General features: G+C 40.4%; 2 protein-coding genes across 2 annotated transcripts; one reads left to right on the top strand and one right to left on the bottom strand.

The window, feature by feature from the left end:
- The first annotated feature begins 816 nt into the window (after positions 1–816).
- On the top strand, positions 817–11,867 carry LOC122995226 (glucose-6-phosphate exchanger SLC37A4-like). Its single transcript, XM_044370280.1, has 10 exons — positions 817–1,106; positions 2,631–3,142; positions 4,298–4,530; positions 7,395–7,641; positions 9,722–9,874; positions 9,967–10,052; positions 10,139–10,252; positions 10,347–10,412; positions 10,506–10,644; positions 10,762–11,867. Exons 2-10 carry the CDS (start codon positions 2,995–2,997, stop codon positions 10,926–10,928), a joined length of 1,353 nt encoding a protein of 450 aa, XP_044226215.1. The 5' UTR covers positions 817–1,106; positions 2,631–2,994; the 3' UTR covers positions 10,929–11,867.
- Positions 11,868–14,223: 2,356 nt separating this feature from the next.
- Positions 14,224–17,728, bottom strand: si:ch73-1a9.3 (non-histone chromosomal protein HMG-like). The gene is made up of 6 exons (XM_044370282.1): positions 17,532–17,728; positions 15,864–15,887; positions 15,661–15,690; positions 15,528–15,569; positions 15,327–15,434; positions 14,224–15,238 (listed from the first exon to the last, which is right to left on the bottom strand). The coding sequence occupies exons 1-6, from the start codon at positions 17,547–17,549 to the stop codon at positions 15,191–15,193; spliced, it is 270 nt and encodes an 89-aa protein (XP_044226217.1). The 5' UTR covers positions 17,550–17,728; the 3' UTR covers positions 14,224–15,190.
- Between the last annotated feature and the right edge of the window lie 6,579 nt (positions 17,729–24,307).

Here is a 24,307-nt window from a genome sequence, read left to right as displayed (position 1 = left end):
AGCAGACAGGAGTTGGCTCTTTTCTTGCAGTGATATAAGCTTTGAATTGTGGGCTTTGAAGATGATCTGATACGGCATTGTTCCAGCTGGCGATGATAAGTAAAGTGAACCATATAACCTTATTGCACTGATTCACTGCTGAATCTGACTTAAAAAACAAACTTATACATTTGCTATGACTAGTATTTACATAACCACAAAATGAGAGGTTTTCTCCAGTTCAGCACATTAAATATGCAGACTTTCAGTACAGTACACCTGCACACTGTACTGAAACCAGCAGACATTCAAATCACAAATCCCATAGCTGTTGAGCAGGTTGGCAGGCAATTGGGTCATTTTAAATAGGCAAAAAATGATCAAAGAAAGCAAAGAGCACGTGCAATTAATAACATTAATGATAGCTGAATCCCATTTAGTTTTGCCCAATTAATGACTTTTGGTATGATGGTTCAACTGTATGGCCTCCTGGGAAATGAGCAATCCTTAACATTTTCAGTTCCACCTGTGTTTTTTCCTGCTAAATCAAAATGTCTGCTGTGAAAAAGCTCTACAAGGCTACACTTAACATGCACACCTTGAAGAACCTGCAGGCCCTCACCATTTGACCCTGCATGGGCACAACCAGCAGCAGTTATTTCAGTGGCAGCCCTCAGCCTCCAGCCCTCAACCGACAGAGGGCAGCAGTGAGCAGTGTGAGCTAAATGTTAAGATTTTTATTGAAATATGCCAACAAACCGTGAGATACGAATGCCGAATTCATCAGCACCCTCAACTGATTCGTTAACGATATTATATGGTGAAAGATACCGGCTTGTCTGTGTCACAAATTTAAAGTCACATATTTTTAAATGGAGTCTGGCGGCATGAGGATTGATCGCTATCAGATTACCAACATTTGATTCAAGACCTCACATCAAATGCATTCATGAATCGCAGTGCGGCATGTGAAGCTATAGCCCGTGGAGGGGATCAGTTTTTGCCACGGTGGCTCGCTCCCGTCGTCTGAGCCTGTCGCGGTGACGCGCTCAAGGACACAGCAGACACGTGAGCGCGCGGCGTCATTTAGCATGGATGGGAACCACCAAGAGGGACGCGAATGAAAGGTAACCAGCTTTACAGGCATTTCCTCATTCTGTGTAGCAGCGATACAGTGAAGTACAGTATCGTATGGCCGCGAGCATCGACGTGTCGTGTTGCTTCATGTTGGCATTGATAAGATGTAGGCCGAGTGACATTGAAATGCTCGGACCGCCCCACAAATCAGTTCGCCACGAGTAACTCTGAGGATATTCTGTATCAATGTTATCAGGAATGTTTGGTTTTCGTGAGTGTATCCGTTTATCATTTGTTATGTTTGTATACGCTTTTTACGCCGTATTCCTCCACCAGAAATGGTTACAAAGACAACATATAGGCTGCCATTTAAGTGTAAAAGCCGAAACAGTGTAAAACTGTAGTCCTGGCAGGACTAGAGGGGATTCTTACCGCTCATTAAGACCCTCTTAACTTTGTTAAAAATGGCCACAACCAGGTCAGCCCTCTAAGTTAAAAGTTCCGTGTGTACGACACCTGATATTTTCAGGGTTGCTGACTGTGACAAACAGGATGCCGAAGCCAGTTAAAGGAACAACTGTGATATTTATATGACAACCTGCTACACAAATGAAACACAGAACAAGTTGAGCTGCAGGTCCAGGATGTCACTTCATCCTGAACCTGCACCTGAACCTGCACCTGAACACGTAGAAGGACTGGGTCAGCTGACCACCACACAGAATCACAACCACCAGCATGACAAAAAAAATCTGTATTTGCAGAAAGGCAGCTTCAGATAGCTTAAGTTTATTTTTTATAACAAGTCTATAAAGGATCTGTTGGGTGTGATTAAATGTGATGTTAAAGGGGACCTATTATGCTTTTCCTTGTTTTCAGTCATATATATAATCTTACAATGTTGAATGTTCATATTAAACGTGGCCAAAGTGTCAAATAATGAGGTAAACGTATGTAGAAGTAATCCCTGTGAGTAAAAAGCACTGGCTTCAGACTGCTCTCAACGCTCGGTTTCCAAGGTTTTATTCTTCTTTCAGCTGACATCAGCTTGTGATGGATTTCTTTATATGGTCAGCTGCTCCACGCACAGCGTGTGAGTTCACTCCTCCATTCCGCTAACATTATGGTATTTTTCCATTGTTTTGGGGGTAGTCACACTGAGCTATGACGCCATGACATAGCACAGCAAAGTAAAATAAGTAGTTAATCTTTGGGAGATATGCTGGTCATCTGCAGCTCTTCATCAAACATCAAACATCGTCACTGTGGCTGTTTCTTCTTGTACTATTCCTGACCGGCTTTTAGCGCCGCTAACAAAGCTCTGCTAATTCGCTTTTTGGTTAAGGAGTTTTTTGAACTGTAAATCATGCAAAGCTACTCCAGTGGAGTCCCAGAATAAAAATATAGAGCTGGAAATGATCATACTAGGTCCCCTTTAAATGATCATTATGTGTCCATGAAACCCATTAAAGCTGAGTGTCCATATGAAAAAGAGCTATATAATCTGCATTTCTAGAATAACCAGAAATCGCTTCTGTCTTAAATCATATTTGTTATGTTGTTTTTATTTTCAGGCCAGTCCTCTGTCCTCGCTCCTACAAGCAGCAGCCTCACAGATAGACGGCGCTACTAGCCTGCAAACAGAGTGCTGTCAAGAGAGTTTTCTCACATGGAAAACATTTAATCAGTGCTACCCAGCTGATGCTGCATCTTGTTTTCATACCTCCATTGTCCCAGTGCAAACGACCAGCTGATAGCGTCGACTTTTTACTGAGAGCTGTCCAACAAAAGCCACTGATAACAGCACTGCACTCAACTTGATTGGTTACAACTAGATGTCACTACACTGAAGAGAAGGCTTTGGAGAAATAATTATTGTTTTTCCTCTTCATCCTTGAAGTTTTTGATTCTTAGTTTTTTGTTTGATCAAGTGCAATCATGGGGGCCACAGGTTATGGCTACTACCGCATGGTCATCTTCTTTTGCATGTTCAGCGGCTACTCGCTGTACTTCTTCAACAGGAAGACCTTCTCCTTCGTCATGCCCTCTGTGATGGAGGAGATTAAACTGGACAAAGATGACCTGGGTAAGACATAGCATTCATTTTTTTTTGTCTTGTTTAAGCAAAGATTAGGTCTGTAATTAGTATATTATTTGCCAAAACCATTGTGCCATAATGCCTAAATCTGGCTTATTAGCTTGCCAAACGTACAGTACAAAGGTATTAGCATGCACTTTGGAGAACAAATACTGAAGTGATGGAACTACTTCCAGAACATTCAAGTTTATTCATTAAAAATAGTTTTATTCTTTGAAGTGCTGCATTGTCAGCCTCACCTTCGTCCCACCTTCTGATTGCGCCTGCATTGTGCTAATGATTAATACCATACTTTGCTATGTAACATTTTTGTTTAGGCTTATCCCTATGCCTGTGACAGAGATTTTCCAATACCACACTTGACCTCAATGGATAACTTGCAAGTAGCACAAGAGAAACAATGACAAACAATACAGGGTGGTACTGAAGATAACATTGGGTGCAATCCACCATTAAACAGCACCAGAAAATATCTAAATGCTAAGGTCAGTATGTTAACATGCTCACAATCACAACGCTAACATGGTGATGTTTAGCAGGTATAATCTTTACTGCGGTCACCATCTTAGTGTAGCATGTTGGTATGCTAATATTTATTAATAAGCACAGCTGAGGCTGATGGGAATGCATTTTGCAGTTATTTATTTACAGTATTGGACAAATTAAACATTGACCTGATGGTAATGTGTGATTAAGTCAGGGGATCATCAGAATACTTACAATTCATTGTGATGGGACCATGAATGTCTGCACCATAATTCCATGGCAATCCATCCAACAGTTGTTGAGAAATTTCAGTCTGCTCCAGACTGGTAGACTGACTGATCAACTGACTGGCACACAGCCCAACCAACTAGCATTACCATCCTTAAAGCCTTGTTGCAAGTGTGGCTACTAAAAAGATGACTCCCCACTACCTCTGTTGTCTTTATATATTGTTGATAATGATATCAAGTCATGAGTGTCATCATAGGTCATAGTGGAGCAGTCTACTACCTTGTATTACCAAGAGCAACCTTGACACATGTAGAGGAACTGACTTGAATCTTAGTTGTCATGCAACTTATATCACCTTCATGTATACAAAACTGCAGCCCAGCTCTGTACATTCATTTAATATTAACCCTCATGGTGTCTCTGCAGGTCTGATCACCAGCAGCCAGACCATGGCCTATGCCATCAGTAAGTTCATCAGCGGTGTGCTGTCAGATCAGATCAGCGCCCGCTGGCTTTTCTCTATCGGCCTCCTCTTGGTGGGGGGCATCAACGTAGCCTTCTCCTGGTCCTCCACCGTACCCATGTTCTCACTGCTCTGGTTCATCAACGGCCTGGGACAAGGCTGTGGCTGGCCCCCGTGTGGGAAGGTCCTGCGCAAGGTAATACCATCCTGTCTGCCATCTCATGCAACACAGATTGCTAATTCAGTGTAACTGTAATGTTCAGAGCCAAGGGAAGTCCCAGTCTCCACACTCAGGCCGCCCATGATGCCTGTGATTATTCTGGGCAATGAGTCAAAGGGTGTAACCCCAGAGTGGAAGCCACTCGCTGCCAGAGCTATTGTGTGTGTTTTCACTCTGGTTGTTGGAAGTGTTTGAGGATTCTTGTTCCGTGCTGTCAAACAGTGCTGACCTTTGTGCCAGAGGTAGCACTGTCTGGTTTTAGGAGATGTCAGTCTGTGTCAGCTGTCTGAGACGGTTCACAGGGTTAGTGGTTTGAGAAATGAAAGGATTACTTTATAATCTGTAGGTCTCATTCACACGTAGTGTTTGGAATTGCTTTAAATTAAATTAAATCATTTTGGGATCATTGGGATTAGTGCAGTGAATTGGTGGACTTTAAAGTAAATACTCTTAGAGCAAACTTTAATGCACCCTGCTATTCTATGCTGAGAGACATCTTGAGGCTTGTAAGAAGCTGCCTAAAAAAGTAGCAGTGTTCAAAAGGTGGGGAATAAATAGGCTTTGGCATGTGTTCAGCGTACTGGAGGGGATCAGATTACAGGAGAATTTATTTATAGAAGATCCTCAGTAGACGAAAAAGAAGAAAGAACATCTTGACTAAAGGTGTTTTCCTTCTCCAGTGAGAGGAACAATCCGTAAAGGTATAGTCAGCGATTCTAATCCAATATACTTTTTGTCAAATTCAGCAAATATCCACTCACGGTCCGCTAGCTGTCCATTCTGTGTATGTGCTGATAAAAAAAATCCGGTGTCCATACACAGCACTGACTCTGTAAATGACCACTCTGTAAATGGTCATGTAAACACAGTGACTCGGAGCGAGCCAGACAACACTACTCTGGCCAATCAGTAACAGGGGCGTTTGTGCTCGTGCACAGGACAGGAGGGAAGTCATCAAGCAGCTGTCTATGTGAGGACATGATGGACTGGAGAGAGAGAGGCCAGGGCCAGTGCACATAGAAAGTGTTTTCTCATGGAACATATGCACTTTCATTTTCTTAAATCTATCAATCCACACTGAATCAGAGACCCTCACAGTTTTTCATGCTCTGGGTCTGTTTCCGCAGGCAGCTGTTTAAATCACACAAATATCCCGCTGTATATGTGTTTTCAACATTAACCGCATCAATGAATCAATAAATAAGTCACTGTTGATTTTTTCCCATGGAGCCGACATGCAAACTATTTTGTTTTATTATATGTCTGCTGTCAGTCAGCCTGGTGAAGGCAGTTTGTCTGGCCGCTGTCCTCTCAGCTCACCGACAGTCGGCTGCTTCTGTGGACAAAGACGCTGAACGCAGGTCCAGTGAGAAGTGGCGAGGCCGCAGAGAGGCGGAGAGTGTGGACGGACTGTTGTGCTCACATGAGATTAATTTTTTTTTTTTTCCACTCGTCATAAAGTGTGAGAGGAACAGAAATGACTCTACAGCTGACACATCACTCTGGATTCCGCCATATTCCTCTTTTGGTTGTTGCCTTGGTAATGCGTGTTTATGAATTTGGGGGTTGGAGCCTCTGAAGGAGCACGAAGGGAGGGCTGTATTTGTTTGGGTGTTTAGTTCAAATATCAACCATCTTTCTCCAGAATGACTGACTCTACCTTTAATAGTCTTACCCAGTTTGCTCCAGTGCTGCAGCTGCTGTTCCACTGCTGAGTTAACATCCACACACTGTGGATCAACACAATGTTAAATAAGCCTGTGGGCTGTTTTAAGTGTTCGCCCAGTGGATTCTCAAGTTACTGGTTACTCTGTTGCTCTGCTGGGTATGCTGTGTGGAATGTTTATGGCCGCCTTCATATTACATCATAAGGGCGTGTCGGCTCTGACGCCATTACTGCAGAAGCAGTAAAATAAGAGAAGAATCCGAATGCTTATGAAAAATAAAGGGCTGTAAATGCACAGGTTTGTTGCTTATTAGGTAATGTTTCTGTAATTTTGTCCTTGCCTTAAAACACTTTTAATGATAATTAAAGGTGCCCTCTGGACTTTTCACCAAAATGTCTTCTTACATTCAGTGTTACTCACCAAAATTCATTGAGTTCTAACAAACGTTTTTAGTGCATTTACTCCTCATGAAACATTTGCAAAGTGTTTTTTTTTTTCGGAAAAGCTTGAAGCCTTTATTGTTGACATCCATGTTTATTAGTTAACATCCGTCTTCTTCCTTTCCTTTGCTAGTGCATTGCTGTGTGTCTTGGTGCATTACCGCTACCTATAGATCAGAGGAATAGTATGAAACCATCGGCAGGAGTGTGTATGGCTTCACTTGCGTGTATGTGCATACTCTTTTCCATGCATGAGAACAAACAAAACAGGGACCCACAAATACAAACATTTCTCGAGAAAGCTACTAGTCGTCAATAACTCCACAGGCTTTTTTTTTTTTAGGCAGTATCTCTTTATCTGAAGTACTCCCTAAAAGCATTTCACTAATTTGTAGTTGATGAACTGTGAGGACACCAGGGACACCAATGGAAAGGTCCAGGACTATCCTAGTTTCTATCTAGGTTCTATCCTAGTCTGTTCTGGTCCTAATAAACCTAAATCTAAAAAAACCTAAAAATGATATCCATCAGCATGCTTGCAGCAGGACCTGTAGATTGCTTCAGGAAAGTGGAGCATGAAAAGTAAAAAAAACAGTATGTACAACATGAGATAGTTGAAAACTTGCACATGAAGGGAAAATATGTCCGTGTTATTTTAACTCTGCCTGCATTGTAGGATTTTGGAAATGACTATTCTCTGCTTGTTTTGTCCCCTGTGTCTCTTTTCCATTAGTGGTTTGAACCCTCCCAGTTTGGAACATGGTGGTCTGTACTGTCCTGCAGTATGAACCTGGCTGGGAGTCTGGGTCCAATCCTGATAACAGTGCTCCTGCACTACTACGACTGGAGGACTATCCTGACCATGTCAGGCATTTTCTGTGCCGCCTTCTCGTTCGTTTGTCTGGTGTTTATAAAGAATGAGCCCAAAGATGTGGGCCTGCCCAGCATCGAGGCAGCAGCCAAGAAGGGGGCTAAGGGAGGTGAGTAAAGAAAGGGGTTGCTGGGTAGGATTACAGCGGGTAGAGGGGCCACTTCCTCTATAGAAAGGTGATTACCTCAGAGCATATCAGTCACATGGTACTGTGGTTCCAACCAAGTTAGCTTCTTTTTAGTTATAACACCCCAACAGTGGTCTGCCCCAATACCCACACTTGTGGTATTTGTGAGTAGCATATGATGTATTTCCAGTAATTACCACCAATGCTCAAGTGCATGTTAAGACTGCAAGCATGTGGGGGTTTATCAGAGCTCACTGGGAGACCCTTGATTAATGATGCCAACTGTGGCTCGGGCAAATATTGCTTAATTTAGCTCAGGTTCTTTGTTTGTTGAAACTTCCACAAATGATCACTAATACTTCCACCAGTAAATAAGTAGTAATCTAGAAGCAGGTTGGCTTACTATATTATACATGAAGAACATTGAACAATATTATTTTTAATGTTTTTTTTGTCTGATTCTTAGGGAAGGAACTTGTTTTTAAAAATCTAACAAAATACAAATAAAAAAGATTAAAAAAAACCCAAAATGATATTGATGCCTATTTTTACAATATACATTATTCGTATCAGTTTCATCAAGAAGAATAGATTTTCCTGTTGAGTTAAATTCATGTGTGGAAGTTCTGCCATAACAGTTTAATGTTTGGACCTAAATAATAATATCCCAGCTGATTCCAGCATGAAATCAAGTTCAGCTTCTTCATATCTGTTGGTTACTGTCAGCTGTAAAGCCAGCTCATAGGCACATTACTGCTAACAACTAGACTGGTGTTGCACAGTAGACAGGGGAACTGTGGGATACACTTGGCTCAGAATACCACTCCGAAGCAGTATTTGGGAAAGTGCCCTGTGCTTTGGCATTGTTCAGACATGGGAAACATTAGTTTACGACCTGGCAGCACATGAACTTGCACTCAAGTGCTCAAGACCACATGTGTGTGTACTGGGACAGAGCCAGTAGCATGCGGGCTTATCTTGCAGTGTGTAAGCATATCAAACAACTGCAGGAAAAAGTAATATTTAGACAGGAGTAGACTGGACTTAAGGTGTGTTTCCCAAAGAACCACCATGATCACTACTTAACCACCTCAGTGTGATGACTATAACTACCCACACAGTCACCACTTTAACCCCAAACCTTCTATCATGATGCATGTTGAGATAATTATCCAGATCAGGAAGAGGAGGCCATTCATTTCCAACCCAACATCAATGATGTATCCACCCACATCCAGACACATGCATCCTGCAGGCAGAGCAGTGCTCCAGGACCTCATCAGTAACAATTCTTCAGTATTTTTCTGTTTGCACTGGATTATCTCTGCTATTTAGAAAGGACATTGCTATAATACATGTCAAATGTGTTTTTTCCAGCCTTTTTAATGTGTCTCCAAGAAAGACTGTTAAAAGGGCTACATTTTGCAACCACATACCATACTGCAACCACATATTACGTCAAACATGTGGTTGCAGTTGTTTTATATGAATTCCATTTACTTGAAGGTTGTTTTCCCAACAGTGTCATGAGGCGTATTATATAATAATGACATCATCTTTTTTATAACATAGATGTGTTCATATAATCTTCACAATCATTTCCTTGTTCCTGGGGTGACACATTTTGGAGGATTTCAATAACCATCTACAAACTCTGTTTGTAACTGCAGCCAGAGAGACAATCACTCAACATTTTAACAGCAATTACGTCTCAGTCACAGCTTTCAAGGATAATATTCAGTATTCCTAAAATTCAGTGCTTCTCATGGAATTTAGGACCACCCAGACCACCCCAGATCTTTGCTTACTGTCACCAGAAGATGGCAGTGCGGAAGGCAGGACTATTAGTGGAGTTTTTGGAAGTTTTGAACAGTCTTAGAACTGTCATTTATACAGTATAACCAATCAGATACCATGTGACAGGCATGCTATGTGGAATAAGTAATAAAATCATTTAATAATCTGTACATAATTCTGTACTTACTGTATACTGAATGTGTATAGATACATTGCTAATCTCTTGTTAATTTGAGCTTGTACCACTGCACTCGTACTTTATCAGGCAACGGTGAGAGCACCCTGAGTGAGTTCCTCCTCTCCCCTTTCCTGTGGGTGCTGTCTCTGGGCTACTTGGTGGTGTTCGGGGTGAAGACGGCAGCCACTGACTGGGGACAGCTGTTCCTCATGCAGGAGAAAGGCCAGACTGCTCTCATGGGTACGTATACTAACTTACTGTCCATTGTTTCTTAGTGGTTTTTGTATAACCTTACTGGTTAAGGGTGCTGACATCAGCTGTGTTGCTTGTAGGCAGTACCTACATGAGTGCCTTGGAGGTGGGCGGTTTCGCAGGCAGCCTCGCAGCAGGTTTCCTCTCTGACAGAGCTGTAGCTCGGGTGAGTAACAGGAAACAATTAATTATTGACTGGTATTATCTATCAGTGTCTTCAGTGTCATAAACGTCCTCTTTGACTTCCTACAGCAAGGCTTGGGCACCCACGGCAACCCTCGCCATGGCCTGCTCATTGTCATGATGGCTGGTATGTGTGTGTCAATGTACCTGTTCAGAGTCACCATCACACCGGAAATCCCAAAGGTAATTCCAATAAAATATTAATGTCATCACTGTGATGAGACTTCACTTTGCCAGTACTGGAAATATCATTAAGTTGTTTTTTTTCTTTGCTCAGGAGGCTCCTCTTTGGGTCCAAGTCATCCATCCTGTCTCTGTCCTCCTTGGCGTGTCAGAAAAAGAGGTATTCCTAACAGTTCTTTAGATGTGGATGAAATAGGGATATTTTTTTAAAATCTCTGTAGAACACAGTTTCACATTTTCTTGTCACTCACAGATTTGGATCCTCTTCCTCGGTGCCATGTTTGGATTTTCCTCTTACGGACCAATTGCCTTGTTTGGGGTGATAGCCAGTGAAAGTGCTCCCTCAAATTTTTGTGGAACCTCTCATGCTGTTGTAGCTCTGATGGCTAACGGTACGCTGCAAGTTCACATGACCAACAAAAATAACAATATTGCTTTATGAAGTATTCATAACAACATATTCAACATTGACACATTCATATGAGTAATCCAGCCTTGTTTTGTTACAGTGGGGGCTTTTATGGCAGGACTTCCCTTCAGCACTATTGCCAAACAGTACAGCTGGGACGTTGCTTTCTGGGTAGCCGAGGTGATAATGGCCATCGCCACCGTTGGGTACTTCCTCGTACGCAACATACGCACCAAAATGGGACGGATTGCAGAGAAAATGGACTGATGTATCTTCCTGAAATGAGCCAACTGTCGATGTCCTGTCATGTGACCTGACATGGCGGACTGTGTTCTTGCAGTTATGAAGGCTCTGTATACAGAATACTGCACATTATTATAACTCCAGTTTGACCAAACAAAACCACTGTCGAACACGGACTAATTTGGTTGTTGTAGTCACTCAGGGTGGGTGTAGGTCATTAAATCACTTTAATTCCTCAATCAGGCACTTTTACCACCCATACTTGGATTTTTTCCTCATATTCAGCAGAACAAAGACAGTAGATCATAATTATTTGTCATAAGCTAATATTTTAGTTCTTCCACTGATTCATAAAAGCAGTTTCATGTAGGGATGTGTAAAACTGCTTTATCACAGCTGTATGCTGAAGAGAGTATGGACATGAGGATGTGAGGTTTTGTTGAGATGAAGTAGTAGCTGCTCACAGCATACATTGCCTTCAGTGGAGGTCAGTTATATTTAATTTGTTGAATGTTTACTGATGAGGTCCGTACATTCTAGACTACTATTTGTCTAGATGTTTACACAAATGTGGTAGCATGTGTCATTGTCATCATTCATTTTACCTCAAGTATTTGTAAAAATATAATAGCTTCATTATTTCACTTAAAGAAGTAATCCTGGAACATGTTATTTTTATACACAGTTCTGTGCTACATGATACAGAGCAACACTTTGATGCAGTCTTATGTCGTGTCAGCTTTTGAGATCTGACATGTTTTTAAGGATTGAAATCAAATCTTTGCTACATGACTGTTTAATCACTGATATTGTAGTCGAATACAACAGTTACAACTCTGGACTCTCTAAAATCTGTGAGTTTTAATGGGTCTACACTCAGTGCCACTTTGGCATATTTCTATCTTACTGGAATTGTACAATGAACTTGAAATAGTTAAGGAGATCTAATAAATGTGAAGTTTACTTTGGTTCATTTATCTGTAAACTGGCAGCACTTATCACTTTGAAATTTTGTCTGGAAATGCCCAAAAGACTTTCTTTGTTGCACTAAAGATGCTTAAATCTTCCAAAAGCAGGAAGAATGTCTACCCATGTCACACCTATGGTTAAAGGATAGGTTGTGTTGGGTTTTAAATCTATCCTTCAAATCAATATATTGCCAGTGTCAGGCTGATCTGGCAAGTTGGTGATTTCTACCTGCTGGTCCTGATGTATTGCATACAGAGTGTCATCAAAACTGGATCTCTATAGATTCAAGGACACTGAGATGTCCTTGGGGCAGTTCACATTCCACAATTAAAAAAAAAGACATGGTAGTTATTTTATAGGCAGATTGAGTATTTTAGACAGAATTTATTTGAAATTGAGGCCAAGAAATTCCTAAATACAGAGGAATTTAGTATTTCCACATCGACCTCCACCCTGTCTACAGAGCCCTCTTTACACTGACATAACATTTACAAAGAAAAACGTTACATCATACAGTGGTGAAAGGAGTATCAAAATCGTTTACTCAAATAAAAGTACTCATTACAGATAAAGGTTCTGCAGTCAAAATCTTAAAATAAAAGTACAGTCTTACAAAAAGTATTATCAGTCAAATGTGTACTGTGAAGTGTCAAAGTAAAAGTACTCGTTCTGATGAAAAATTCCCTGTTAGCATTTTATTGTTATATATAACATTATTGATAATACCGATGTATTAATGCATATGCAGCATTTTACTGTTGTAACAGGTCAAGATGTAGCTGCTTTTAACTACTTTATATACTGTTGGCTAATTCAGTACAGCATTTCCCAAAAACATTGTTCCTTTACACAAATCTGTTCATATATTTGGACTTTTCTCTGATCTTTGATTTTTTTTGTGAATTATTGGATAATTTTACCTCTTGAGGCTTTGAACAATTATTTAAATGGCACCATAAAAAGAAATTCAGAGGAAAAATCAGTCTCTGCTGATAATAACTCATAGACACCAAACAGGGCCCCAACTACACTCTCCTGAAATTACATGCCAAAAACTGAACCACTGATTAAATTTTGAAATGCATTGCATTTTATAAGATGGTCGTGTTTTTTAAAGTAAAATTTTAATCTGAAATGTAACCAGTAACTTTAGCTGCCAAGTCTCCTAAATAGTGGAAATCTGAAATGCATTGGAAGTACAAGGAAGCATAAAATGAAAAGAAGAAACTACAAGTACCTCAAAACTGTCCTTAAGTGCAGTACTTTAGTAAATACTTTCCACCACTGCCAATATATTACAAAATAAATATAGTCACTGTTATTAGAAGATTTATGCATTTCATTGGGGAAATTTTATTTCCCTTGTGGGTTTTTAATTTTTCCACCAACCCAGTGAGGGTTGCATGCTTCAATAAAGCATCAGAATAGATATTCAAAAGAACCGGTCATACATCTGTTTTGTGTTTTCATGTGCTGTACTTAACAGAATTTTAGTGATGTAATTAGTTTGAATGGTCACAAGTATGAAGGAGACAAAGCTGTGTTGTGTTCTGTGTGAACACGGCAGGCTGTTTGACATCTTCATTAGGATTACGTTTGTTTACCAACACAGAAGTGAATCACCGGTATAATTATGTCTTAAATGATGATGAATATTTCATGATATAACCACATTTTAAAGGCAACGCAGAAAAAACAAGAGCTGATGAACCTGTGGTCCAGTGTGAAGCTGTCCATGGTGCTGAAACTAATTCATGTGTTTTTATAGGGACAGGGCTGTTATAACCATAATTTGGGGACTGTTTTGTGTGACTGAAAGTACTGTTTGTGTTGTTTTGAATTCTTGCTTTGACTATTATACTTTGTATAAAATGTCATAGCCTTTCTTAGTTGCCTAAAATGTGCCATACTAGTTGTTTCTGAACTTGCCCTCTTCTCCTCTAAGGCATATTTTCTACCTACGGTTCTAGCTGGGCCAAAATGCACAATTCTGACATGAACCTGTATCTGCCATTGAATTAGATGTTTACGCAAACCCCCTCCGTGGTGTTATATTTTAGGTGCCTTTACCAATGTGGCCTTCATTTTTCTCTACTGCATACTAAATATTTGTTCATCAAGTGACTTACCACTACCATGTTGTTATATGCTGAATTCTGCAGTGAATCTGACATGTTTCTGACAGTATTTATAATACTTTTTCTTCTACAGAGCCTCATTGAAAGGATTTCTTTTAATCCCTTTGACATTTTTAGGTAGACTTTTCAACCATACCCTTTAGTTTAACAGTTAGTGTCTAATGTCAACAACCTTAACAATTAACCGACTTTTCAGAATGAAACAGCGTAACAACTACCAACTGAGTTTTATTGGTTCGTTGATAACAATCATTACACAGGTACATCTATAAACAAATAAAAAGAAACTGCACACTTGTACTTGATACAGATACCTAAAACCCACATGAATATTGCTACTGCTGGTATGCATTTGACATCTCAAATAATGTACAGTTTGTCTGTAGGCATTTAAGAAGCCAGTCTCAACAATTTCTTTTTTTTATGGTTACACACCTCATTAGCTTGGCTAAGAAAACAAATTCCATTTTTACCATCCTTACAATGTACCATTACACACTGCATATAGAAAGATTGAAAACCCTTTTCACAGCAGCTATACAAATTTATTGCGATGCTATCACAGAACAGAGACACAACCAACACACGTGATGCACAGTTCTGATAGGGAGAGCTCCAGTACTAGAGATTTTAGGTTTATTGATCAGATTCGTTAAGAAAACTGCATGAGTACAAGAGTTAACATACAAGAACAAAGCTTACAAACATTCTAAAACACTGTTCTTCATTATAAACAATAAAACAATGAGTTGCCCTGTGACTTGGTCCGTCCCCACCCCAGCACAGATTACATACACTGTCCCTTATAAAGCATATGGAATGTAATCCACGCAGGCAAGCTCTTTCCGTTGTTGCCCCGTCTCCTGTGAACGTTGTGCTTGCGTGTTGACACCGTAACCTGTCCCGCACCCTCCCCTCCTTCACATTTAAAACTGAAATGAAATCCACTGACAGTAACAACAATGACCGCGACTTTCGTGGCGATGCAAAATTGTGGGATGTGATGAAATTCCCCGTCTCCAAATCGACTTTTTTTTTTCTTTCATTAAAAAAAAGTGTTCTCTACAATCAAACTACTAAAAAACCTGTATTTAGAAAATAGTTGATAAAAATATTCCCCTGAATTGTACAAGAAAAGAGGTACAGGGAGCACTGGTAAAAGATGTGGTTTGAGAGATGTTATTCTGCTGCCTCATCTTTTTCATCAGCTGCGTCTGTAGCTGGTGCCTGGAACACACATTTTTAACAGCGTCAAAGTTACATCAGAGGAGTCGAACTTATTTTGCATGTTTATACACAATGACATGACCCTTACCTCTTCCTCAGCTTTGGCTTCGCCATTCTCAGCGGGGGCCTCTGGTGCTTTCTCCTCAGGCTTGGCCTTCTCCACCTCCTTAGCTTTCTTGGGCTTAGCTGGTGCCTTCTGCAAGCAAACACATTCACCACGTTAGGCACTACTCAAAGTCAGGAGTCTAAAAAGTGAGTTTAATGATGATAAATCAAAACAAGATCCCACCTTTGGCTTAGGTTTAGGCTCTGCCTTTGCAGGTGCAGGTCTCTGTGGGGAAGAAAAAGTTTAATGTTAGCACTGAGAAAGCAGTGAGCAGCGTACATATTGTCTGTGACAGTCTGGGCTTGTCTATACTTACATCTTTCAACCTGAGAGATCTCCTCTTGGGCTGCAGACAGAGAGAACAAACGGGGATTACTTTTAACATATGTTATGATAATGGATGTTACTGATGGGGTGTTACTGACCCCTGGTGGGTGAGCAGACTAACTGTTTCATTATTTTTATGAGGAATAAAAACACAGACACTCCAAACAAAGTGTCATTCTGTTTATTTCTTACCGCTGATTCAGCTCCTCCAGCTGCCTGTAAGAAACAAACAAAAAAAATCACATTAAGGACATTGTCTGCACTCTCCTGTACTGTGGTGGGTTTAATTGGTGATGGGACTGGGGCATGGGCTTTAAGTATTAGTTATGTAACTCAAAAGTGGGCGTTTCCAGACAGAGTACCAGCCTATGGCTGCACATACAGCTCCATACATGATTTAGGTCAGACCGAGCACTGTGATTGGCTGAGAAATGTCTAAAACCTTGCACAATGGGGCTCATAATCTCAGTGCATATAAACATCAGTCCTCATCAAAACTATATGAGTAGGACCTACTCATTAGTTAGCCTGTTTACACTCATTATATCAAGATTCAGGATGTTTAGTCACTCCAGAAGTACAATCCTATGAAATACTTTAGCTGGAAGGCTCCATTACAGGAAAAACAGTAAATAAATATATATAAGAAGACAAAATATAATATCACATAATAACTGTAATTTACACATCAAACATGGTCTTTGAGGAACTACATTTGTATGGCGCAAGCGTCATAAAACAAACCGAATGTGTGCTTTGGCATGCTTGAACACAAAAGTGTACCAGAGTAATATAATAACATAATGTAGTGCAAATGGCATCATGTGGCTTTCTCTCCCAGCTCCTGCAAGTGATTTGCCTACTGTAAAACTCCGGTGGAGGAGGGGGCGGACTCCGCCTCCTCACGACACAGCCATTCATTGGTAATAAATGGGATTGCCAGTGTAGGGAGAAAACCGAGCCGTGTAGTGAATGTTCCCGCCATGAATTTGAAAAGAGTCACTCCGAGATGCTCAGCGACTCTGTGGGTCTGGTAGCAGAATCTACTGGAGCCCCCAGCAACAGGAGCAGCGCTGTGCTGACGGAGGCTCGCCATTGCATAACCTACAACTGGCCTGAGCCGACAACACAGACACTCCGCTACACGACGGACGCCTTCCAACAAACGCGTTTCACCGGCGCTAATAAAGGCGGCCATGCATGAACAAAACACACACATGCGCGTTAGGTTTATGAAAGAGAGAAAGTGATTAATTAAATCATAATAAGAGTGTTTAATTTTCCCACAAGAAAGACATAAACAAGACTTAGTACCCATACAAAAAATAACAACCTCAACATTACAGCCAAACTCCTACAGAATAACATGCTTTCACTGAATTTTGCGTTTTCAATTTCGGTCCCATTTTCTGGGAGAAACTTTCGTATCCAGCGTGACGACCCCCGTAAGGAAACAATCAATATGCCGCCAACTTTCTCTGCAGAAAAGCGATCTATCGACACAGAAAACGACCCCCGGCTCTGACCTGCACTGTATTTACACACAAATGCAAGAATGCATGTCACCATTCTGCGGTAAAAAACCCGGCACACTGAAAACCACCTGGCACAAAGATAATCACTGCACGGGAGAGATAAGACCAACAATCAGCCACTTGAAAAAAAATCACAACAGACGCTAAATACCGACTAAACTCTCGGCTGTGGACACTCGCTCTGAACAGAAAACGGACATTTGCAGCAACATTTTAACAACTCTGTTAAAACCGCAAAGCTGTGTAACAAGCCCGTTTTACAAATTGCAGTTGTGGGTTATAAATGCTGTATTACTAAATGCATGAAAGATATCGGTCTACTCACTTTGCTCCTTTTAGGCATGGTTGGTTTGTGTGGGGTGTTTTTGTAGAAGGAAAAAAGAGAGCTAAGTGTAAGTCAATACAGGAGAAAATACAGTGGTATATTCAGGATAAAGCTGTACAAGTACAGTCTAATACAGCGCAGCGAGACGTTAATGTTCCATTGGAAGAAAAACTAGCTCAAACCGGATTGGATTCTCCCCCTCCCTCCCTATTCAAACCGTTATAGTTCCTGCATGATTGACGGCGCTATGTCCCGCCCCCGCTGCACGGTGATTGGGCGAAACAGTGGTCAGCAACACGATTTCAAATCTGGACTCCTACCTGTGTGGGTACGTCACACGTCACTCAACAAATACGGCGAGCGATTTGTCTTTCTGTGCAGCCATCTGCTATAACAAGGCGAAAATTGTCATTAAATCTGCTTTTAACCTTGCTTAGACATGCATATTTCTCTCTAAATGCAACATGTTTATATGGAAGAGCATTGAGTGCAATCTGTTTTAAAATATACTCCCCATTCTGCGCCTTTTACACGATTGATAAAGGAAAATGTGGCATGTGTATTGGCAATAGATTGGGAGAGGGGCGTGTGCTCCCCCAGCCAAGTCTTTTGTATTAAAGCTTGGGAAAATGGCGACAGGATAAGTGTGGGTACAGCTCCTAGCAGGCTGTGTGCTCTTGTGCAATAACCTCCTCGAAGTGTTGTCACCGTCCACTTGCTCCACTGTGAGTGTGCGGTCCAAACATGACTTCAGTGGAAACAACCGCGGTGGCGCTCCAGCTTTGTGTGTGAAAGTCATTTCAGACATTTCAGCACGGAGACATTCATTTCCCCCTTGTCAATGACACAGACACTAAACTGACAGTGTTATATCTCCTCTGTCTCTCTGAGAAGACGAAAAACACTGAGCATTGTGTGGTTTCTTTAAGTGTACTGCACAGAAAACAGACAGCAAATTCTAAATGTTTCCAAATTTATTTCTGGCTATTTATCTTGTATACAGATAATTTAATAAAGATGCCACAGTTAATATAGCCAGATTCAAATTCAGTCCATTTATGGCTTTATCACTTACACACCAAAGAACCTTAGGCTATGGGATATATTAATTTTTTTACTTTTGGCAAATTTCCTCTATAAATTGTTCATTTAGCTAGAAGTGAGGACAATATTAGTTTTATTTCGTATTTGATTCTAGGCTTAGATGAAATTAGAATAGTGTGCCTTCGCAGAGCTTTATTTCAACATTATTCCAATATTTTGGACTCTATATGAAGTCGATGATGAAAGTGTGGTGAACAAAAACTAGCCATTGTAAAATCCTTTAAATCCTGATATTCCCATGCTCTGGGAAGAGTGTCATGTTTATTATAAGTGAAAATATTTGGTATGTTAAGCAGTGGTGCAAAGTAACTAAGAATATTTACTCAAGTACTGTACTTAAGTACAATATTTATGTACTTGTACTTTTCTTGAGTATTTTCTTTTTATGCTACTTGGTACTTTAACTCAGCTACTTTTATTTGACTGCTATAGTTACTCTTCAGATTAAAATTTTGCATTAAATAATGTAAACTATGATAAACTTATATTTAAACCAGCAGTTCACAAACTTTTTGGCTTGTAACAACTGTGTGTAGTTGTGGTTCTGTGTGATGTTACTGATTTTTGAGTTGTAAGCAATTTCACCAAATAAATAACTGTTTGAGGCCCAAAGAGGTAAAAAAATATTTTTATTTTCACAAAAAAAAAGCAAAATTTAGAGAAAAGTCTGAAAAATGAATAAAAATTTGTATGGCAAAATGTTTGATTTTCTTCTGTCCTATACCCGGCTGATATCAGTTACAGTCACATTGGGCCATTTTCTGCAACATGAGTTCTTTTACTTTTAATACTTTATTTAAATTTAGCTGATAATATTTCTGTACTTTTACTTAAGTAGGATCTTAAATGCATAATAATTTTATTTGTAATGGAATAATTTTACATTGTGGTGTTGCTACTTAAGTAAAGGATCTGAGTACTTCTTTCACTATTGATGTTAGGATATGAAGATGATAATGATGATTTGTACTCTGCTAGGTAGACGTTAAACACAAAACATCATACATCAAATAATCAAATCAAAATGACCCTCTTCCCTCCTTAACTAACTTTGATTTTTAAATCCTGGACAGCCCGACATCCTGTTTCAGCAGGAGATACAGCAACATGCTCTTAACAATGAAGTTTACATTGATCCGCTCATATTGAAAGTGGGTAGAAAGTACTTGGATTCAGCATTGTAAATCAGGAGAAAGAAAGGAAGACATTCTCAAGCACACAAACATTTTTTTCTCAGCTGTTAAAGTTTACAATGCAAGCAAATCATTCAAATGATGTGACATTTTAAAAATGGCAGGTTGCTGCAGTATTTGGGCCAATACTATAGTGTTGTTTTAGAAGACACTTATTCAGTTTTACTTTGAGATTGCAGATTCCAAGTTTGGCAAAATGCAGACAGTCCACTGTAAACAAAATCCAATTTGGCCTCTTAAGAAGAGCAAAATACCATAGAGATTAGAATATACTGTCTCCTCCAATTGGTCAACAATGTCATGTGATTAGTTATAAGCCAAATGTTCAGTGACACGTCACTCTATTAGTTACTAGTAAGGCTGACTTCTTGTTTTAAGGTATTTGTGAGCTGATCTGCTGCCACTGGCGCTTGCAACCTCTTCTGTCTGGTGTGAACAGCATTAAACTAACAGACTTGAATTCACAATGAAGTGACATTTCCTGCAGGGCTGCATTCGACAGCAGCTTGAGAACACAACAAATTTGATTTTGTTTGTTGTATCCTTCCAGCCCACATCACACATGTCTGTGACATTTTACTGCTCACAAATGCTGAAAAACATACAGGTCAGATTCATCTTTACAAAATGAAGCTACAGCAAAATCTCTCTGATTTGAATCATATTGTTAATAACCTTTTTTTGTATAAATACTGCAGAGTTATTTGCAGTTGTTGGCAATGTTCAACATGCATTACCTCTCCTCATGGTCTCTTTACTGTCAGAGCCACAAAGTCTATAGTGTCTATAGTCCATAGTGATAATGTGATTGTATGGAACCTATAGGTAAATTACACTGGAGGGTTCAGATAGGCAGTGATACCTTGACTCTGCAGTGTTTACACACATACAGGTGACTGCTTAAGTTAAGGATCTCTTATAAACTGAAGCTCTCATGTGGCAACATCAGTATAGTTACACACACAGTATTTCATAAGTAAACCACAACATTTCATAAGTAAAGCAGAAATACTCATAAAAGTGAGAAGAGAGAGATGAGCAACATGGTTAAATGTAACAAACAAATAAACAAACAAACAAACAAAACAAAAACATTAATTTCCTCAAAGTGAGTTGCAAGTTTGTAACAAAGACAATCAGCCCATCCCCCATCTGGCACCCTGCAGATTCAGCTTGTTTGTCCACATAAAAGTTTCTGCCTCCCTGTAGGCAGAGAGGTGTAAACAGTAAGACCAGGTCACATGTTGATGCGTGCTAGTATTATCATGGTAATGACATCAGAAGTTTACTGCACCCTACTGCCCCATTCAACAAAACAAGCACTGTGTAGGTGATGCATAAACTAAGTACCTGCACCTCTTGTTGCAACTTAAAACAAGGAGTTTAGAATACACACCAGCAGTTTGCAATGTAGTCATTCACTGTAGCCCAAAAGAGTGTAAACCTTGATGACAGCAACCAGTTTCACAAGTTTCCAATGTTTGTACTATTTAACTCAGCCAAGTGTAGACACACACAAGGTTTCTTTGCCATCTTATTTCAGTTTTTAGTATAATACAGAGCTCGGATCCTGTTCCTCAAATTTTTATGTGATCTAGGCTGAAGTGTTGGCCAAATTGACCACAAAAAAAAAAAAAAGATGTGACCTTTTGCATAGATGTGATCAATGATGTTTATATGTGATATGTGACACAGAGACAACCTGAAGGCCCTGGAATACTATATAGTGTATAGTGAGTATTAAAGGTCTTTCAGGGCCAGTTTGTGACATTTTAAAGCACTGTCATAAACAGTAAGGAGTGCCAACACAGCTGTAAAACTTACAACACTGTGTGAACAGGTTCAGTTGACCAGACAACGAACTTATCTGTGTCCAAACACATAGAAACCCTTAATTAGAGAAATAACTTCCACTGCCATGGAGGTTGCAGTATCACTGTGGAAGAATAGCCAGTATGTTTGTCTTTTATTTGTTTTAGACAGTGCCTCATCCAATGCAATGGATTTAAACTTATGAGATATTATACTGCACAATAATCTTCTAACAGAAATTGTTATATGGTAAAATAAGGATACAAAAGCGGATGTAAATTCGGTAAACAGAGCAGAGTTATACCACCACATAGACAGTAGAACAGCAACCTACTGATCAACTTTGTATTCAGAGCAACATGGTGTCTGCTTTATAGCATAATCTGTTTTCCATTTTAAAATGAGGGACCAGGGTGCAGCAAGGTTTCTGTGTGATCCGCTGATATGAAGTATCAAAAACATCAAAAACCTATAAGGGAATTTCTTCCGCCGCTGAGCTGAAGAGCAACTTGCAAAGTGACTTGCAAAGCTGCAGTTTAACTCTCTGCTCTTCCGTCCTGTCTTGTACAACTGGCTTTGCAAGACATAAAAATCCCCACATTGTAAAAGAATGTCCTGCAGCTCTCTGCAGGAGTCTCTCTGTAAAGATACTGTAAATACATGAGGACAGAGGGAGGGGGGGAAAAAACGAGAGAACGATCGGGGGGAGGGGAGAAGGCGTTAGGTAGGTCTCAGATAACAATGCTGTTGTTGTGTTGAGTTTGGAAGAACCCCTCCATCACAGCTGCTGCCTGTTGCTGTCTTTTCCCTCCTTTTTACTTTCTGGTTTTCCCTCTTGAGTCGTAAGAACACTGGGAGGAGGGAACAGCAGCGCAGGGTCAGTGGCGAGGGCTGTAACTCCAATAACTGTTAATTCTTTGAAAAACGATTGTTTTAACTCACTGAAAGGGTGATAATGCAAAGTAATTTCGTGAATCTTTGTTGTTGGCACATACATGTAATATATTTGACTTAATGAAAGAATAAATGGAGCACTAAGTTGTCTCAGAGGTAACTGGAACAGAAACATTGGCATAATCCTTAGCGGAGGGTGGATGAAGGTAAAGGTGACCTCATCTAAAGCCTCTTTGACAGAGGGCAACTTGTTCATTTATCTTCTCCACTCGCTCTCTCTCTCTCTTTCACACACACACATGCACACACACCACTTGTCAGTAGCTGCTGGTAAAGTCTTGTAGACCACGAACAGGTGAGACTGAACAGCTGCGTTGTGCACAAACACACTTTTATTTCCCCTCACTGCCAGATTGTAAACAATCGGTTGGTCACGGTGGTGTAGTACATGCTGCAGGCAGGTATGAAGGTGACAGAGATGACTGTGGATGGATCAGCTGGACGTAAGGAAAAGCTGAATCCCTCTCTCTCTCTCTCTCTCTCTCTCTCTCTCTTACTAAGTGGATTTCTCCCATGCGGCGAATGGTGGCCTTCCCATATGGAGCAGCGGGTAAAGCCAGATTACACCAGTTTGTGTGAGAGGGGCTGCAGCACCACCGGAGTTCACAGCATGAACCCACATGGACATTAAGGACATTATATTTCCAAACTATACAACAGCAGTGTGAGCCTCTTGTCTGGCCAATTCAACAGTACTAACCTATTAGTGTTTATCTGCTACACATTTGACAGTTTAAAGAAAGATTTAAACCGAGTGATCAGAGGTTGGCGTTTTTTGTAATAAAGATTTTACCTCAATGATGCAACTTTTGGTTCTTCAAACTTACAATAAACAGCCACTTTTCCCTCTCCTTTGTTCTACTTTCTACTTCTCTTTTGAGGTTTGTGCTGATAAAACTGGGAATTCTATCTACAATATCCAGTATCAAGAAGATAATATACAACCAACACAAAATGACAAATGGGACAAAGTGTCACATGCAGTTTCCAAAAATAAAATATTAGGTTTGTCTACTCAGCAGTCACAGGAATGTGTTGTGGTCTAAGGAGGGGAGTGCCCATGACCTGCCTTTAACACAGTAATTTACATGTGAGAGAGGGCGGAGGCTCGCCCCAGTGGCAACACGGCCTAATAAGCTCAGTAACAATAAACCTTAGTCGGCTTTAACCATTGATTAGCCAACAGCTGACACAACAAAAACAAATCCCACAATGGCGATTAATGCGTGCTCTGAAGGCGTGCCTTTTTGTGAAGAAAGTAATGCATTGGGAAGCCATATCTTATTCTCTCAGATAAGGGGGCAATTGAACGGAACTAATGTGTGGTTGCAAACAATGAAATGAAACAATAGGATTGTTAGATGCCTGAGAAGTCAAGCAGCCGACACAAGGACGAGCACATATGATGAGTTGTGAGTGATGATCTCTGACACGGCTGCTCTGGTGGCAGAAGAGACCTCTGATTTACTTCCATTGCAGGCCATATGCAGGGGTTCAGAGGGCTGCTGCTGCTGACCCTCCCCCACTATCTACTTCCTGTTTTTCATGGTTGTCTGCTTGCTTCTGCCTATACAATACCAGCTGTGTCTGGAGACATTCCAGCTCGTACTATACTGCTGCCCTTATAAAACCATGACTGTGGGCCAGAGGAGCCTATAACCAGAACAGAGGAAAGACATATCACATTGCCAGCTTTTCCGATGCATCATATGA

The sequence above is a fragment of the Thunnus albacares genome, chromosome 13 (genome assembly GCF_914725855.1).
Source record: "Thunnus albacares chromosome 13, fThuAlb1.1, whole genome shotgun sequence".
Lineage (NCBI taxonomy): Eukaryota > Metazoa > Chordata > Actinopteri > Scombriformes > Scombridae > Thunnus > Thunnus albacares.
This window is presented reverse-complemented; position numbering and strand designations above follow the sequence as displayed.